Source organism: Nelumbo lutea, chromosome 1, assembly GCF_056320005.1.
Source record: "Nelumbo lutea isolate HS-2025 chromosome 1, American lotus-T2T, whole genome shotgun sequence".
NCBI lineage: Eukaryota > Viridiplantae > Streptophyta > Magnoliopsida > Proteales > Nelumbonaceae > Nelumbo > Nelumbo lutea.
This window is the reverse complement of record NC_142684.1, coordinates 35,682,635-35,700,735: the sequence shown is the minus strand read 5'-3', so window position 1 is coordinate 35,700,735 and position 18,101 is coordinate 35,682,635. Positions and strand designations below refer to the sequence as shown.

Here is an 18,101-nt window from a genome sequence, read left to right as displayed (position 1 = left end):
TTGGGGAGGAAGTCAATGTAGGGGAATGAAAAAATGAGAGATACAAGGAAGGAAATGGGGGGAGATGAGACCGAGCAGGTTGAAATAATTAATGCACTTTTATCACCTATCAACTAATGAAAATAAGTCTAAACCGAGTGGTCTTATCATGGTAGAAGCAATTAGTTATTTTTTTATTTTTCATATTAAAATAAGAGTATATAATAAAATAAAATATAAAAAGTTAAATACAATTGATTGAGGTTCTAACTTTTAAGACATGTATCTTTCTTTTGTAATATATTATTATAATAATCAAATTCGGATAATTATCGAATCGAATCAACATGTATTCGAATTCGATTTGATTATTTAATCGGTACAAAGCATATATTCAAATTCGACTATTTGCATCATTTGAATTATTCGAATTCGAACCGATTTCGAATTCGAATTCGGCTTGGCCTTTTTCAGAGGTGGGGCCAAACCCTCATGGACTTGTGTGAGACCTTTGTGTGGTCCCACGCCATACAATATTAGGCCCAAAGTGGCCATGCAACACTTGGGGATGTGAACCTTTAAAAAAAATGGGCTTAAAGCTCATTACTAATATGATTAGTTAAGATGTCACTAAGGTTCAAACTTTTGCAAGTCCCCTTCTCTCTCATTAATTTCATTAAATTATATTTAGGGCCAAATTACCTCTCATTAATTTTGTATTTACTCCTATATTTAAGTGAAATTTCTATTATTAATTAGTTAATTACTCATGTACTTAATGCATAATTTTAAATTTGAATTTCAATTTTAGCGCTTAATTAAAATTCTCATCTCATTAATTTTGTTAATTAATAACCCTCTTTGTCATTAAATTCGTTTTGTTAGCATAAAACTACAAACTTATCAATAACATGACTTGAACCTTAGCCAATAGGCTTTAACAACTAGAGGTTCACCACTAAGCCACGCCCATTTGCTTGCTATAGGTTTATGCATTTTTATTATTAAGTAAATTTTCTCTTTTTCTTAGTGTATGCTTATCAATAAATGTTAGAATTAATTATTAAAATTTATGTATTAATAAATATTAAGATAAATTGTATTGATTATTTTAAAACTAGCGTATATCAATGTACATTTTAGTTTTTTTTTCACATTTTAGTTATCCCCTCATTTGTCAATAGTTACTAAGTTTGTCCCAATATCTTGAATTTTATATAGACCGTTAAATTATAGTTTTTTTTTAACTTTTAAATAACTTATTTACAATCATGTAAAACTTGTAACTATCATTATTAATATATTTTTTAGGATTTATTTGAAATTTTTAACATATTTATGCATATCTTGATTTTTCATCATTATCCAAAGCGTATCCTGATATGTCACATGACAGGATACTGCTTAACTGTCACATGACAACTCGTGTGATTTGGGTCAAAACTGAGCATGGTTCTAGGTATGGAGCACCTATCATCTTAAGAGGATAATGCTTATCTCTTAAAAGAGTTCAGATCCAAATTATGTTTGGATAATCTCCTAATCAGATTAGGAGAGTGCTCCATATAAGGGGGCTAAGAGAAAGAAGGTAAATAGAACTTGTTTTTTTTTTCACTCTCTTGCTCTCTCTTCTCACTTCTCCCAGAAATCCTGTCATGACCAAAGCTTTTCAAGAATTGATTTTGATAAAATTTTCTTCTAGTTTTTGAAAGAAAAACGTTGAAGAATATCAAATTCACTCATCCCACAAGATCCAATCCAGTTGGATAGTAGATTTATTGAAATTAGAGTTGTTGAATCAATTTCTCCTATACACTACGCCATCTTCAGTTGGACGGTTTTGGGACTGATATTGAGTGTGAACTACCACATTGGGATATGCAATTTGTGATCTCTGTATCAAGTATAATCTCCATTCTCTTAGGTTTCAAATCTGGTTTGGGTCAGTGCAAGATTGATCCTAAAAATTCAATTTTCAAATTTACCAGGAAATCAGTTCCTAAAAAGGTTAAAAAAATTTTGAAATTTCACCCAGCCATATAACATGATTTGGCCATCCATATGATGGATTCTTAATGCCCTGTTTGATGATTAAGTACTTGTTAAAAGAAGTACTTATTTTAACAACCCTTAAGACTGTTTGGTAATCCACTTTTCAAATCACTTATTATATTTTTAAATACTTACTGGGGTGGGGATGTTTGGTAAGCTACTTTCCCCATAAGTGTTTATATTAATACAAATGACAATTTTACCCTCCACTTAGATCTCTCCCTCTCCCTATCATTTTCTTCACTGGAACTTTTAAAACCACCCGAACTGTAGATTGGACAACAGAAAGACTTCCGATTAACAACCTTCATGGCTTCCAAACTTTGTTTCTTAAATATTTTCAAATCTCTCTGACAACATTCTGAAACGATTTCAACATTTCCTATAGTTCACCATTTTAGCTCAGTTCAAGATAGACCCATAAGGGGAGAAATAAGAAACAATGCATCACAGGATCCCTTTCTCAGTAAACTCGATGGTGAATATGGAAAATATGAAGAAAAAGAGAGAGAGAGAGAGAGAGGAGTCAAAGAATGAAGCGACTAAAGGGGAGTTAGAGAATGAAGCTCATAATTTCAAGTAGGGATCAAATAGTAAAATAGAGAGAGAGAGGAGTGGGTGAATACCTAAAGGATTGCCATTAGAGTACCGCTTGGGAGACGATTGGAAGGAGATGAGGCACCATCGCAATGAGGGAGGAGACCTTTCTTGGCAACCCTTTCTGTTTGCTAGCGCGTGTTTACCTGAAACCCCACGCTCAAATGTGATACATTTGGGGAAAGACATACATACATCCCCAAAGGAACACAACAGTGAGAAAGGGAAAGGTGAGAGGAAGAAATAGAAATTACGGTTTGGAGAGGATATGTGATTATCTGAAGAATGATGCCTCCTCCGGCTCCAGCCAATCCGTTCAATACGACGTTCGACATGCCCTCCCTGTTTCTCTTACCACAATTACATCCCGCGACAAGGGAGCTTGCAAATTCCACAAACCTTTTGTTTTTCTTTATTTTCTATAAAACCGAACACGGCAATGTGAAGTGCATGGTAACATCGCCGGTGGACCTGCAACCAAACGTCACCGGTGGACCTGCAACTAAATGCCGCCGCTGCCTATTGTTGTAGGGTTCCGAATGGAAGAAGAATATGATAAACTCAAGTGGGGGTAGTTTTGCCATTAAAAAAACATGGACATGTTTTAAAAAAAGTACTTGTTTAAATAAGTACTTTTAAGTGTTCTCAAACAGGGCCTAAGCAAATTAAGGAGAGAAGTTAGATTGTTATAGAAAGTGAGAGACATGATTTAGGGGAGAGAGAGAGGAATGAAGAAAATGGGTGTTGAGGTGGAAAATTGAGAATAGTGGGAGGGGGAGAGGAGAGAGTCAAGGAGAATGCAGGATAAAGGTAATGGAGCAAGGAGAATCAAGGTAACGTGAACCAATTTGCTATATAAATGGAGAGAGAGAGAGAGAGAGAGAGAGAGAGAGAGAGAGAGAGCCTTTTCTTTTTCTTTTTTTTTGCTTCTTATTTTTTGCGGTTCATGGGACTACACGAGGGGTAGCCCATCCCCTATACTCATGAATAGGTGCAAACATACACCTTTACTAAAACAAGGAAAGACAATCCACATAGATTGCTCATACCATTCATTTCCATGCACTACAAAACATATTGCAAACTCATGTCCATTTAAGCAACTCTTGAGGTTAAGCAAGAGATATTGGACTAAAATTGGATACATTGACTCCCCTAAAAACCGGATGATAGAACCATTTAGAGCTCTATGGTTACGTGCCACTGATATAGCTCTTCCTTTGGGATTCTCAGGACAATGCTTACCAAACCGGAGCCTCCATCATATGTAAACTCTACTTCCTCTGTATCAGCAGTTATCCTCCTAGGCTGAACAGATGAATAGCAACAAAATATGCCACATCCTCGAACTTTCATATCAATTGTTGAGCTTCTCTTAGATTCATATCTCAAATCCTTGATGGCTCCTCCAGAGTTAAACATCTGGATTAGTCCAATAGGAGCAAAAAGTTGTCTGTTGGAGAGTTCCTTAGCAGGGACCACTGTAAGGACTTCATATTCACGGGATTTTAAAGTAACTGGCAAAGAAGAATTTTTTGGAAGATAAATAACCTCTCCTGCAATGGCACAAGAATAGAATTAATATAGAACCAAATATAAATGTTACATGTTTCTACAACTTTTAGTCTTTGACCAGCTTCTAATTTATAGAAGTTGACTTATTATCAAAATTTTTAGCAATCCTATATATTAAAGAGCATAATATGACAGAGATGCAATATGTAAGTTTAGCAAGCAGTTCATACCACCCAAATGAGAATAAATGACAGCATCTCCATTCCATCCATCTTCAGCAATTTTTGGTAGGTACTCAACATCATTTGAATGGATAACCCCAGTGATTGTCCCAGGTTGTTCATCATGGATTAGATTCTTCTTTCCAACCATACACCATCCTGCTCCTTGGCAGTTGAAAACTCCCATAACTCCAGAGAAATCGTTCAGATTCCATATCTTAAGGAGGCTGTATAGCAGCAATGGTGAGTTAATCAGAATCATTCAGATTCCATATGTAAGCTGTGGATGAATACATGTGCATGTGTCTATCTGTGTAAGTAAGACACTTCCTACCTCCTTCCATCTCTGGCAGGGTCTGAAAACAAGCAATCCCTTGTAGGTCTTCCTGGAAGCTTGGCCCGCAGTATGGATCCATCAGGAAGTACAAGCTTCTTTAATAAGTTGAAGTCATGATGTCCAGGTTTGTCACTGAATGAAATGGGTACCAACATGAAAAACTATTCCTTCACATTGTCAACAACCAGAACACAGACCTATGAAGTTACAAACCTGACATAAATAGCACATCCTCCAACTGCACGAGCTGCTCCATGGTATTCAGCCATGGGATGGAGGCTCTGATCAGAACATGATTCTCAAAGTTTATTATCCAACAACACTTGTTAAAAACAAGTTGCCATTCAGCAACTTATGCCATTGAAAGTCTATATGATCATAAAATGGTAACTTTTAAGCTTACATGGAACATATCCCAATCAGGTTGCATGAATTCCCCAAGGAAAATGCTGTTGTAGGCAACAGAAGCAATATGAATCGTATGTGATGCTGGATCTCTTGGCCAGAAATCATCTGATGCTCTTATAACAGCTGTGCGCTTTGAGCTATATAAAAAACACATTACCATATCAAAATTCTAGATGTACATTCTACATTTTTTCCTGGATATTAAAATTAGATGATGAAAACACTGAAAACAAATATATGAGAGCTGCAAGTACCTGTATAAACCATCTGTATTGTGACTCATACAAGATATAATTCCATTGTCCTGGAAATTTCTAGCAATTGAAGCCTCTAATGCTTGATGGTACTTCCTAGCAAGTTTCACTCTCCCTCCATGGCCAGCTCCTAGAGTCTCAAGTATGTTCTGAACATCTACTTTGACTCCATCAATGCCAGCTGATGCAAGATACGAGTGTAGTTCATTGTAGAAGTTGAAAACTTTCTCAGGGTTCACAAGACCTAGGCCATTAAGAGCAATGCTGTTCAGAGCTTGGCATGGCTCATTGGACTGAACCCCAGGAGATGAAATGGGGTATGACATCTTCGATTCATAGTGTTCCATTTCTGCAACACCAGGCTTAACACCACCCCAATACCCAGTTATCGCATGCCACACATAAACATATCTGGACGGAAAGATTGGAAGGAAGATGAACAGATGAACATGTGGTCAGAAAATTTTCTCTATAAAATAACACATTGATTAAAGAAACAGTAGGATAGGATAATTAAATGAAGTACAATCTGCTTTTGATGAAAAGTAACTTAGATACAATCCCTCAAATAAACAAACAAGTACATAAATAATATATAAAGCTGATATTTTCCCTTAGCTTCACATCAAAATGACCACTGTCACAAAAATTTTAGTCCATCTCTTCTCTCCCAAATCTACTCATCTTTCTTTTTTCTTGCACGCGCAAATGCATGTCACTCAACTAATATACAAATGAAAAAGGACCATTACCCAATGTTAGTCTCAGCAATCTGGGGTCTTGGGAGGATTAGACCAGGTACAGTCCTAAACTTTGGCATTTTTTTCTGCACAAAGTGGCTGCCCTTAGACTCAAACCATGCTCTTGCGCTTTCCAGCCAGAGATTTTACCATTAAACCAACCAATGGCCCCTAAGGCCCTAACTAATAAACAAATACGAAGGAAGAAAAATACTAAATAAGGTAAGCTTACTTTAAAGCATGCTTATCTTTAATTTCAGTAACAATGTGAGCAATTCCCATTGCCGGGTCTTTTTCTCTGTGGCCCTCCTTGCCATTTTTCTGAAATTTGTGATTTTCTTTGATATGGGTTAACCTGTTAGCAAAACTGAAAGCAAAAAGATGATACCAAGATGAAGCTAGCATGTAAAACTACAAATGGCAAAAAAAATCTGGATGCTGAGATAGCTGCTCACTTTGCTGCATCTTGAACACCTGATGGGATCCCAGTGGCATCCATACCAACTGTTTGCCATCCATCATCAATTATGACAAACTTTGGGGGAGTTCCACCTTTCTCCAGGCTGCAAAAAGATAGGGATATATCACTCCAATTTACCAGGAAAAAAATACTTATCAGATACAGCCAAGTCGAGTTTTACCTTTTTAAGCCTTGTCTCACTCCTTCTGCAGTCACATCCGTATAGAACGCGTCCCATGTACACCAGCCAAACCAGTTAAGCATATCTGGCATCTAAAATAGAAAATATATATACATAATTCTACCAAAAAAACTGATACTCCAAATCTGCTATATCAATTCAACTGCTCAACTAAGCCTTATCCCTACTATATGGGATCGGCTATGTAAATCCTGTTCCACCAGTTCCTCTTAAGTTGAAATGGTCATTAGCCTCATTGGCTTTGTTTTCAAATACAGGTTAATAGTTCAAGCCTTGTGAAGAACAACTTTTAACCAAAAAGGACATAGGTTGAAGTAGTGAGATAAAAGAAATACCTTCTTCTTTTCACGATGAGAAAATGTTTGTAAGTGCTTCTCCACAGTTCTGTAGAAGTTTAAGATATGATAAGTCCACGATCTAAATCATGTTTACATGAACTGATGAACAAACACAATCTCCACAACCTGAACAACAGCTAACAGATCTATAGCTGTTCCTCAAGATAAAGTGTTGTAAAAATATAATCAAAAAGGCAGAATGGAACTTATCAGTCAGCACTTTCCAAACCCGAAGTGCAGCATTGTTGCAGAACCCGGTACTGAGAAACTAAGAAATGCAGTATGAGAACGGGTTGAGTTGTGCCACTTGGTCTCTTCTTAAAATCGCATTTGCCCCCTATGGTGCAGTTAGGTAAATGCAAATCGGTCTCTAAGATAAAACAACCCACAGGTTTCTAGTAGACATGCACTTGCTTACCAAACCTCTGCGAACCACTAAAGATGATGTTCAAAGAAGACGAAGACGAGGGTTGTGTGATTGTATGTTCTACGGCTGGATCGACCAACACTCTATTTATAGAGTGCTCTCATTCACCCGAATGTATCCTTTCTTAGATCATTTCTTAAAGAGAGAAATGTCTTTTTAAAATAATGCACCTATTTGAAGAAACACATAGAGGCAAAAAAGAAGAGACAAATACAAGAAAGGAGACGTTTAAAATTAAATTTGGTGTGGCACACGTGTGTGGAAATCACTCCAAACCACTCTCACATGCATGTAAATATTGTTTATGCGTGGTCCCTAGTTAGGAGAGCAAGTCTACTAATATACTCAAGTCTATATCTTTGATAAGCAATGTGACTACAAGAAGTTTTTAAGACATTGTAATAGAAAAAAAGTAAAAAAATAAAATTTCCAAAAGGAAAAGGGAGAGAGATCAGATTCTTGTAATTTGAATCTTCCCTCCAACATAAAATCATGACATTAGGCAAGATGAAGTGACAAGATAAAAAATAAAATTTCAGGGTATGAAATGGTCCAAGGGATAAATAAGCTTTTTTTTGGAAAACAAAGGGGATAAGCTTTCTTACTTCACAGTATTCGTTATGGCATCAAATGGATCTAATCCAGCTCCTACGAAAACCAAACGGCTCCCCTCAAATCCATCAACGGCAGGATCCCCTGCATGCACCGGTGTTTCTCTTAAAACCAGAAAGAAAAAACATATAATACCTTCGTGATATTTGAACCAACGATATCAAAATCCATCCAAAATGTTACTCCGCCATACCACTTTCCAAACAGATCTCCAACTCGTCATTTGCGTTGCCTTGAAGAACAGCTCTGAAGGCTCCCTCTAGAATAGGTAAGAAAACGATATAAGCCGCGGATTGGTCTACACCTTCACCGAAGTAAGACCCGTCGTGTCCTTCGACAATCAGAAACTGTGTCTCAAATGGGATATCCTTGCCCGAAGAACCCATCCTCTGTGTCATCCACCATAGCTTGAAGCGGAAGAGACACATGAAACGCAATCCCCTATAAATTAAGAACGAAAAGAAAAAAAGGGTTATACTAGTATTGTCTTATGAACAGAGAAATACATGAAACAGAAGGGGCAAATCAAATAAACAATAGAACAATTTACTTAGAAAAATTGGAAAACATACTCAAGCTTGCCGACAGGAAAGACACGACGACTTCCACTATGATCAGAGGTGACACCGATAAAAGCTCCATTGATCAATGCCTCACCACTAGCGGGAGTGATGACGATGTTCTCATGAACATCAGACAAAATGCAGTTACCCAGAACCGTCAACTTGCCATCAGCAACGGAAATTCCAGCTCCAACAGTCATTTTGTAAAGCAAAACAGAGCTAGTGATACCTACCACCGAGTACTGAGAATTATAATTCGCAGACTAAAAAGCGTAAGATTTTTCTCGTAACTCAAGTGAAGCAAGGAAAAAGGAATAAGAAACTCCGAAGATCTTAGGAAAATCCCATGCACTGCAAAAGATACAAATAAAAATGAACAAAAACAGTCACTCGTTGACAATAACCATGACAATACAGAAGAGAATAGGGGAAAGATGGAAAACCCCCGGACGACCGGACCAGTGCCGCAGGCGGAGATGCTTTTGGTTTTGGAGGAGGGAATATGCATATGCTTATATGTATTAAGGGAAAACTTTATTAGTTCCCACAACTTTAAACTCTCGGGCAATTAGTTCCCACAAATTTAAAATGAACCATTCAGATTCAAACTTTCAAAATGTCTCTCCCTAATAAAGTTATTTATATAACATCACATGATGACATGTGAAATTTATGCAATTTAAAACTTTTAAAATATTAAAGTTATCTTTTCAAAAATATTGTTCATTGTATTTTACCTTAAAATCAAAACAGAGCTTAATGACAGTGCTAAAATTTTTTAGCTTATTGCCCGAGAGTGTGAAGAGGGGAACATCCAGGGATCCACGATGCTCACCCGAGAAGGAGAGAATTCCAGGTAACACCTGTCATGGCAAGTGTTTACTCGGAATTTTTGTTGCTTCTCCACAATGTGGTTGCCAATGCGAGGCTCACTTCATGCCTAAGCTCAAGCTCGAGGAGTTTTCGCACTCTCTCTTAGTCTTTGGTACCCTCGTACTTCTCCCGGAGTCTAATGTTTTCTATTTTGAGTAGTTTGGTTTGTCAGTTTCATGGTGATGTTGTAAGCAGACCACTTTACCATGATAATTCATCATTTTAAGCAACTAAAAACAAGTAAACATGCAAGGTTGTTGGTACTTCCACCATGTATTTCTCAGTTAAAAAGGCGTTAAAACTGGTTTCATTGTTTTCCTTTTCAGTAAATTATATTTCAAGGATAAATAGGAGTTGAAATGGTGGTATCTATTTATCTGATTGTTGACGAACAGGTCTTACACTTGCAGTATTCTTATTATTATTATTTTTTATTAAAAAAGCTAGCCAATCTTCGGTGATCCTTGCAACAACAGTTGGTGTGAGTATCGAGAAACGGCTCATTTGGGTTGAAATGGAGTCATCACCTATCAAATTAGGAAGTGGAGGTGATGGAATTTCCGAGAGTCGCATCAAAACTCATTTTTATTAAATAATGACTCCAAAGCCAGAGGTACTAACTAATCAATCCAGATAAAACTCGGATGAGAGAGGAAAGAGGTTAGGCACCTCTCTCACGGTCCAATAGGTGGGACCCACATGACATCACAAACAAGCGTAAACACAGACATAATTATTTAAACAAACTAACAATAAAGAGAGAAAACCCCCGATAACATGCCAATACAAAAGAAAAACCTCCCTATTTTTATTTTTATTATTATGTTTTTTATCTATTTTTTTTATTTGAGTATTATTTTTTATTTGTTATTATTACTTTTTTTTTTGAAATCCTATTTGTGTGTTTATGCATCAACTATTCGATTAAAATATACCCTTTCCCCGCGATTCTCCCCACTTATTGGCATATTCTAACTGTTAAACTAGCCCCTCTAACGCATGGGTTGAACTTGAATCCATTACCATATAGATTTTTTTTTGCTATATTTTGTATTCTTTTTGGGTACATTACAAAGACCCCCTAGGGGTGATCATTTCATCCTGGCCCGGCCTAGACCACACAAGCCCAGCCCGGAAACTCTGGGCTTGGGCTTGGGTTTTGTGTTTAGGCCCGGCCTAGACCACACGAGCCTAGCCTGGAAATTCTGAGCTTGGGCCTGGGTTTTATGTTTAGGCCCGGTCTGAGCCCGAGCCCTTATTAAGCCTGCAAATTTTAGGATTGGACTTGGGCTTAATACTTCAAACCCGACCTCCATATATTTAAACTTACACATTTTGTGTATAATATATATATATACATCTTATTTTACATTATATTATATATTTTATATATAAATATTATAACATGACATGTATAATTTATATTGTATGTAATATTTTATATTATATAGTATATAAAATAAAAATGTATATGCATGTTATGTCATTTAATAAAAAATGTTATAGATATATAATATTTTATATATGAAAGACATTAGCCCGGAATCAGGCCCAATCCGGCCTAGGCCCGTGTAGACTTGGGCTAAGGCTTATGTTTTAGGCTCGGAACCCCAGGCCGGGCCAGGCCCTGGCCTAACCTTTAGCCCTTATCATAAGTGCAAAGCCCGGCCTAATCGGGCTGATCACCCCTACCCCCTGTATTATGACCGTAAGACAAAAACCTCATTCCGTTAGCATTGTGTTAAAATTTGCCGTTACAGTATTTTTTAATCCCTGTATTACTGTTGTAATAACTACTAGCGAGGGGCGCCCGTGCTAAGCACGGGCAATTACCAAGATTACGATTAAAATCATGTACTGAGAAAGATTATTTATAGAGTTAATAAATATCACTTAATGTAATGAAATGGAAGTAATTAATTAATTAATTTAACTGAATGTAAGTTTTTAAATAATTATTATTGATTAATGCTAGTAAAACTATTAAAAGTTTAAACTGTAAAAGTAGAATAAAATAAACTAAAACTAAAATCTAATATAAAATTATTTTTTGTAAATAAAAGCAACATTTAAAAATAAAAGTGAAATTTTCCCATAAACATCATTACATCAACCAACTTTATTATAGAAGAAATCGTATCATGTTCCGGGTCATACATGGGTAAGATATCTAAGTACAACCAGTTTGAACAAATCTTAATGGAAAAATAAAAATTATTTAAAATAAAATGCAACTTGAAAGCCATCCATCTCGGGCACGTTGAGGTCCAAAAGAATGATGTGAAATGAAGTTCCAGAGAGCCCAAGTCTAAGGCATTTAAACCCAGAGGAAACAACAGTAACTTGACAACCGAGCTTTTCTCAAGGAGCTTTCGTTTCACAGCCCCATTGATGTCATCATAATCAACTAATATAACTTGAAGGCCTCTGAATTCTGAAGGTAGCTGCTCTGATGATCCACCTGGTTCAAAGATGCCTCCTCCTATAGATGGTTGGAGTTGATACTTAAGGTCTCATGCTTTGTGCAAAATCCTTATTGTTTGGAATTACCCAAATGTTCCCTTTCATCATCTGCATATTGGTTTCAAAATCAAAATAGTAAATTCTGAAATATAAGATGCAAAATTAATCACCACAATGATGTATATATCCATCAGTGATATATTCTTCATTAGAGTTATCAATAGAAGCATGAACCAAGCCCAAGCAGATAACCAAATATGAGCCACACATAGAGTTATCAATGCAAGCAAATACAACCCATAAGAATGAAGATAATTTGGCAAACCTTAGTGGCCAATTGTCATCAGTAGACATGGCTTTTCGTTTGAATATTAAGATAAAAGATTTTATGGCTTGGCATATCCTGTTCAAGGTCGTAAACTCTTAATGACTTTCTGAGAAAATTTGTTAGAATATATAGTTTTCTTAATAATTTTGAAAATAACATGTTCAATTTAAAATGTTTAATTGCAATGTCACATGAAAAATTCATTCAGAATATTCCCAACCATATGCAATATCACCTGAAAATTTCTTCTCTCATCTCAGTTCTCAACCTCCATGGTGAAAAAGAAACTTTTACAAGCACATAGACACTTGGCAAGACAAGCTGCTTCCTTGTTCATTTATCAGGGTTGAGAGTACAATGCTAGTCTTTAGCATTGATTCAACTATGATCTGCTGCTCACTGCTCAGATTCTCATGCCGTATTACAGACAGCAGTCCCAAGATAAATATTTTCTCCCTAACCTGTTGCAGTGCCTGGTTCTGCTCTGCTAGTTTGTCTCTCATGAGCTGAGACTCTTCCAGAACTGCAGCATGGGATAGAGCAACAGCCACCTGATCAGCAACCATCTCCACTATCTCCAATTCCTGGCAAGTCCAAACTCTACCACCAGTGTTTGGAAGAACCAAAAACAGTATTGCATAACATCGTGGGATTAATTCTGGTGCCCCTCCTTTTGAAGTTTGCTACTCACAACATGGGCATCCAAATTGCCGCCACAGCACCAGGCTCACCAAATCCACCACTGCTTGCAATACCAAGAGCTGAGTCTGGCCTCAGGATCTTCACTCCCTTGCTCTCGTTAATTTTCTTTACATCCGGATCATTTATTGGGATTGCAGGGCAAGAGTGAATCAACAAACTCTTTCCAAAGTCCGCTGCCACTGTTGTTCATAAGGTCGGAGAAGATCACAATGTTTTTCTCTAAATAGTTATTACAAGGGTTAAAAAATATTGTAACCGCGGATTTTAACAAAAGTCTTAGCACAAGGGGATCTTTGTCGCAAAACAAAGTAGAGGGTAAAAAATAAAAACAGAGCATGCAATTTAGAAATAAAAAAATAAAAACAAAGGTTAACACCGTGTGAGAAATAAAATATGGGTTTCTATGGGCCCTTTGTAGAAGTTGGTTTGACGACTATCTCATCACCAACTTCAACCGCCTTTTCAGATCCTAACCATCTTATGTCAAAAATATACAAAAGAAAAAAAAAAAAAAAAAGAGAAGAATAGAAAAAGGAAACGAGGAAGAGGAACTTAGAAGGAAAATAACAATGGGAAATGTTTAAGAGGATGGTTGCATAGTTAACCTAATCAGATTTTGGCCTGTATTAGCTCTTGGTGACAATGATCAAGATGTGTACTAGACTCGTCTAGTGCGATTTAGGTATACACATAAACAATGGAGTAGAAGAGGTCCGAGTTTATCATGATTTCAATACATCTTTCTTACGATGGGAATAGTGACTGCAGTTGGAAGTTTGATGAGAGAGGACGATCCCCTTAGCTGCAAATCTCCTTCAAAAGGGAAAGAGATGATGAAGTAGCCAGATTTCCGCTACCATTAACATTTCTAGTTAACCAGTAATGAGGACTGAGAAGAGAGCTTTCATTGATTGTTCACAAAAAACCTTGAATGATGGAGAGGAGAAGAGAGGTAATGCGGGAAGAAAATGGAACCGTGCAATGGTTGAGATTCACACTGGAGTTGTGTGAAAATGCTGAGAGAGTATCGCCGTTGGGAGTTCTGTATTCTTGAAGATGATGAATAGGGCTGGTCGTAGGTAGGAGAAGGAGTAGAAGAAAAGGGAAGAAAAGAGAGAGAGAGGGGGGGGGGGGGGGGAGAGAGAGAGAGAGAGAGAGAGGAGAGCTCAGAGGAGGGTAGGTTTGTCGCCGCCTCTATTATTCAGTGACAAACAGAGAAGAGAGGAAGGGAGTGAACAATGCATTAGGTTTAATCATGGTAAATTTCTTAAACTATAGCTACTTGACTAAGTGTATCCTATCTCTATTGTTTCCCACAATTAACTGACTCTACCCCTATCGTTTACATCCATTAATGCTATGTTACAATCTACCAATATTATCTCTATTGTTTCTCACAATCTATGCACATGTGACGACCTATAAATTTTTTTCAAAACCCAATATTATCCTAGTCTCCTGAACCTTCACTCTCTCCATTCTCAGACCCCCCCTCCGCCTCTCGTCTCTCTCCCCTTCTTTCTCCATTCGGTTTCAATTAATAAAAACGTAGGAAAAAGCAGTTTTCTTCTCCACGAAGCTGCGAACAGAGGGGGGGTCTTATTCTTCTCGATGTAACAAACACAGCGGAGACCCATCACCATTACCGACGAGCGATCACCCCCATCTCTCTCTCTCTCTCTCTCTCTCTCTCTCTCTCTCTCTCTCTCTCTCTCTCTCACTCCTTCTTCGTAGTATTCTTTCCATACTCTGTTATCTCCAACTGAAACAAGGTGATGAACCAGCTCATCACCGATCTCTCCCTCCTTTTCTTCTTCTTCCCCTCTCTTCTCCTTCTCTCATTTTTCTTCCTTCGTCTTTTATCTCTCTTTCTCCATTCTCTTCCCTTTTGATTGAACGAATCAGAGGTAAAAACCAGCCACCGTCAGCATCTCTGCCCTATTTTCCCTTCCTTTCTCTTTCCTCTGCTACTCTTCTTCCTTCTGTTTTCCCTCTTTCTTTCTCTTTCTCCTCCCTCATTTCTTCTCCTCTGGCCTCCTCTTCTCCTTCTACCATTTCTCTGCTCTTTTGTCTCCTCTCTCCTCTCTCCTCTCCTTCTCTTTCTTTCTCTCTCTCTCTCCACCTTTGTCTCCTCTCACCGTCGGTTTCTCTGTCTCTCCCCCCCTTTTTTCTCTGCACAGTTGCAAAAGCTATTCTCCTTGGCCATTTATCTAGCAGTTGGCATTGTGAGTCCCTTCAACAGTGTTTCGTAGATTTTGGTAAGGATATGGGAGATGGGATGTCGCTCGATGTTTTGCCTGCATCCACGGCAACTTGGGAAACCACTCACAAACATGATTTCCATTGGACATGGGCCCTATCACATAAGTGGAAAGAGGCAAAGACACAAAGAGCGACTGTTGGGTTCCTTTTGGAATGTGTAGTAGTGGTTGATGTTGCATTGTGGCACGAACTGATCTCTTGAAGTAGTTGAACCATCCATTGCTCCTTAAGCTCTAAAAATTTCTTTCCACCAATAAGTTTGTTGGGTTCTTCATGGATTACTACCTGATCGAGCGCAATTCAGCCGGTCTTACCTGTCAACGATTTCGCCTCTGACTGGAGCGACGGGGGGTCTGAAACGGAGAAGATGAGGGAACTCCGGGGGGAACCCGGTGAGATAACTCCGAAGCTCAAGTTAGTATTCTCTCAAAGGCAAAGTAAAGACCAGATGGCGCAAAGTTCACATACCTTGTTGTTGGGGGTAGGGGGCCTTTTATAACCACTTCGCGCACTCGCTTCGAAGCCCTTGTCAAGTCGGGTATAATTACCCTTGCTTCTGTCAGTTCGGGTGTCATCCTTTCTGTTGGGATAGAACCGTCACTGCTTTTTGTCAGAACCGTCTCTGTAACTGGAGATGGCAGTGTTAGGAGGCGGTGGCAGGTGGCCGTTTGGAGTGCGGCTGTCAAGCGTCAGATCCCAAATTAGTCAAGTGCGCCGCCCTTGTGTACGGACTTCCTCGGTGTCAGGCATGGTACGATTTGTTTGGTTTTGGTGTCTTGAGGGCGATGTGGTGGAGTGGTGAGTGAGGCAAAGTCTTGAGTTTGGAGGTATGTCCTGTATTGCTATAGGGCAGGCCAGTTTGGTGAGGTGTGTCCCGAACTGCTATAAGGCAGGTCAGTTCGGCGAGGTGTGTCCCGAACTGCTATAAGGCAGGCCAGTTCGGCGAGATGTGTCCCGAACTGCTATAAGGAAGGCCAGTTCGGCAAGGTGTGCCCCAAACTGCTATAAGGCAGGCCAGTTCGGCGAGGTATGTCTCGAACTGTTACATGCAGGCCAGTTCGGATTACTGTCTGGTTTGGGGCCGAAGGGTGAGTTCGGGCTCCTAGTAGGGAGTTCAGACCGCTGATAGGGGAGTTCAGTCAGCCGGTTTCTCCCCTTGGTGCTCACGCCTTAGGCATGCTTTTGTGCCGAGTTGTTGCCTTTGCCACGTGTTGCGTAACTGTGAGGTCGGGCCAAATCTTCCTTCATCAATTGCCCCCCACTCCTCGCGCCAAGGGTCTTGCCCTGGCGCGGGGAGTTTGCGAAGTGGTAGGTGGATTTGTCTCGTTCTTTGAATATTGACAACGCGAGGTGCTTTGCCAGGGTTCTTCGGTTTTCTAGAGCATCCGAAAAAGGCGAGAGACGTGCCTACTGCTTATGAATGTTGACGGGCGTGGCAGTGCGCGTTTATTTTAAATTTCAAAAAATCGCGCCGTTGGGACGTGACAACGGGTCTTTTAATTTTGGTAAAGGCGCGCCACTGTCGTTTTGAGGGGACGTGCGCTGGCAGTTTTGTCAGTTGCAGAGAGACGTGTGCGGCACAACATCAGTTTTGGAAAGACGTGCGCCGGTGCGTCGTGGGTTTCAAAAAGACGTGCGCTGACATTTTGTTCATTTCGAAGAGACATGCGCCAATCATGTCTCGATCTCAGGGGACGTGCGGTCAGCACGAATGCGGGCCGTCGGGTTGGCTTTGATATGTACTATTGGTTTTTGGTTACTCTAGCTATAAATAGTAGGGGACCCCAGTCGATTTGTCACTTCTGCAGTTTTCTTCTTGAGCTCGCGTCTAGGCTTGTTACTTCACCTTCGAGGCTTTTGGCTTGTTCCAGTTTCCGGAGCCTTCAAAACTTTCCGGTGAGTACCTTCCTGAATCCACATTTTCTCCTCTATGTCTAGCTTTGATAGCTTAGACGATTCTTCAAGTAGGACTAATGTAGGTTCTACGAACCGAGTCGTATCCCCATATTGTCTTAGTGATCCTGAGGTGGAACTTGAGGATGACGTTGAACCCGTAGGCCGAGCCACTTTAGGTAGTTTGGCGTCTACCTCTCGTCAAGGTCGGATGCTAGACAGGTTTGGTCCTTCGACTATGACGCCCGAGGGGCTCCAATCTCTACTTATCTCTTACAATCTTCCTGGGGGGTATACCTATTTCATTCCTTCGGGTAGCTTTCCTTGGGAACACGATTCTGATGAGATCGTGATTTTTTGAGAGCAGCTCGCTGCGGGGCTGCGACTGCCTTTCCACCCCCTTCTCATCAAGGTCATAAACCACTTCGGAATCTGGTGGGGACAGTCTCCCTTTTTTGCGAACAGAACTTCCCTTTAGACTTGGAGATATTCTCCTCTATATTAATGCTAAAAAAACAAGTGGGTTCTCTTCCCGGGGAAAAACGGGTGTATTACCTGTCTCATCACCCGAGTTTCAAGCTTCTGCACGAACTTCCTAACAAGGTCCCGGTGTGGAAGCGGGATTACTTCGGGGTGCGAAGTGCACAAGGGTGGCCTTTTCAGACCGGGTGGAGGGAGGCCGCTCTTGATTCTGGTGTCACTCTCGATAAAGAGACAGTGAAGGGCCTCCAGCAATGGGCACGACAAGGTTTAAAGTGCCATCAGTACTTAACGAAGGCCAAGCTTATTGCGGCCAGTCTGAGTTCGGGTAGGTTTCTTAGCTCAGGTTTCTTGTTTGCTTTGTTCATTCGTTTTTTTTATGCCGAACTCTTTTC

The 18,101-nt window shown here is 39.4% G+C and overlaps 1 protein-coding gene across 5 annotated transcripts; it reads right to left on the bottom strand.

The window, feature by feature from the left end:
* Window positions 1–3,634: 3,634 nt before the first annotated feature.
* Window positions 3,635–9,771, bottom strand: LOC148874262 (seed imbibition 1). 5 transcript variants are annotated; one of them, XM_088973054.1, is made up of 14 exons: window positions 9,541–9,771; window positions 8,715–9,056; window positions 8,336–8,583; window positions 8,136–8,226; window positions 7,101–7,149; window positions 6,745–6,836; window positions 6,559–6,666; window positions 6,336–6,470; window positions 5,364–5,774; window positions 5,105–5,246; window positions 4,915–4,982; window positions 4,699–4,833; window positions 4,374–4,591; window positions 3,635–4,184 (listed from the first exon to the last, which is right to left on the bottom strand). In XM_088973054.1, the coding sequence occupies exons 2-14, from the start codon at window positions 8,903–8,905 to the stop codon at window positions 3,808–3,810; spliced, it is 2,265 nt and encodes a 754-aa protein (XP_088829180.1). In that variant the 5' UTR covers window positions 8,906–9,056; window positions 9,541–9,771; the 3' UTR covers window positions 3,635–3,807. The 5 variants fall into 5 exon arrangements, with proteins under 5 accessions (XP_088829180.1, XP_088829195.1, XP_088829205.1 ...); XM_088973069.1 differs by having other exon boundaries at window positions 8,715–8,934; window positions 9,541–9,735; XM_088973079.1 differs by lacking the exon at window positions 9,541–9,771 and adding an exon at window positions 9,443–9,492 and having other exon boundaries at window positions 8,715–8,934.
* Between the last annotated feature and the right edge of the window lie 8,330 nt (window positions 9,772–18,101).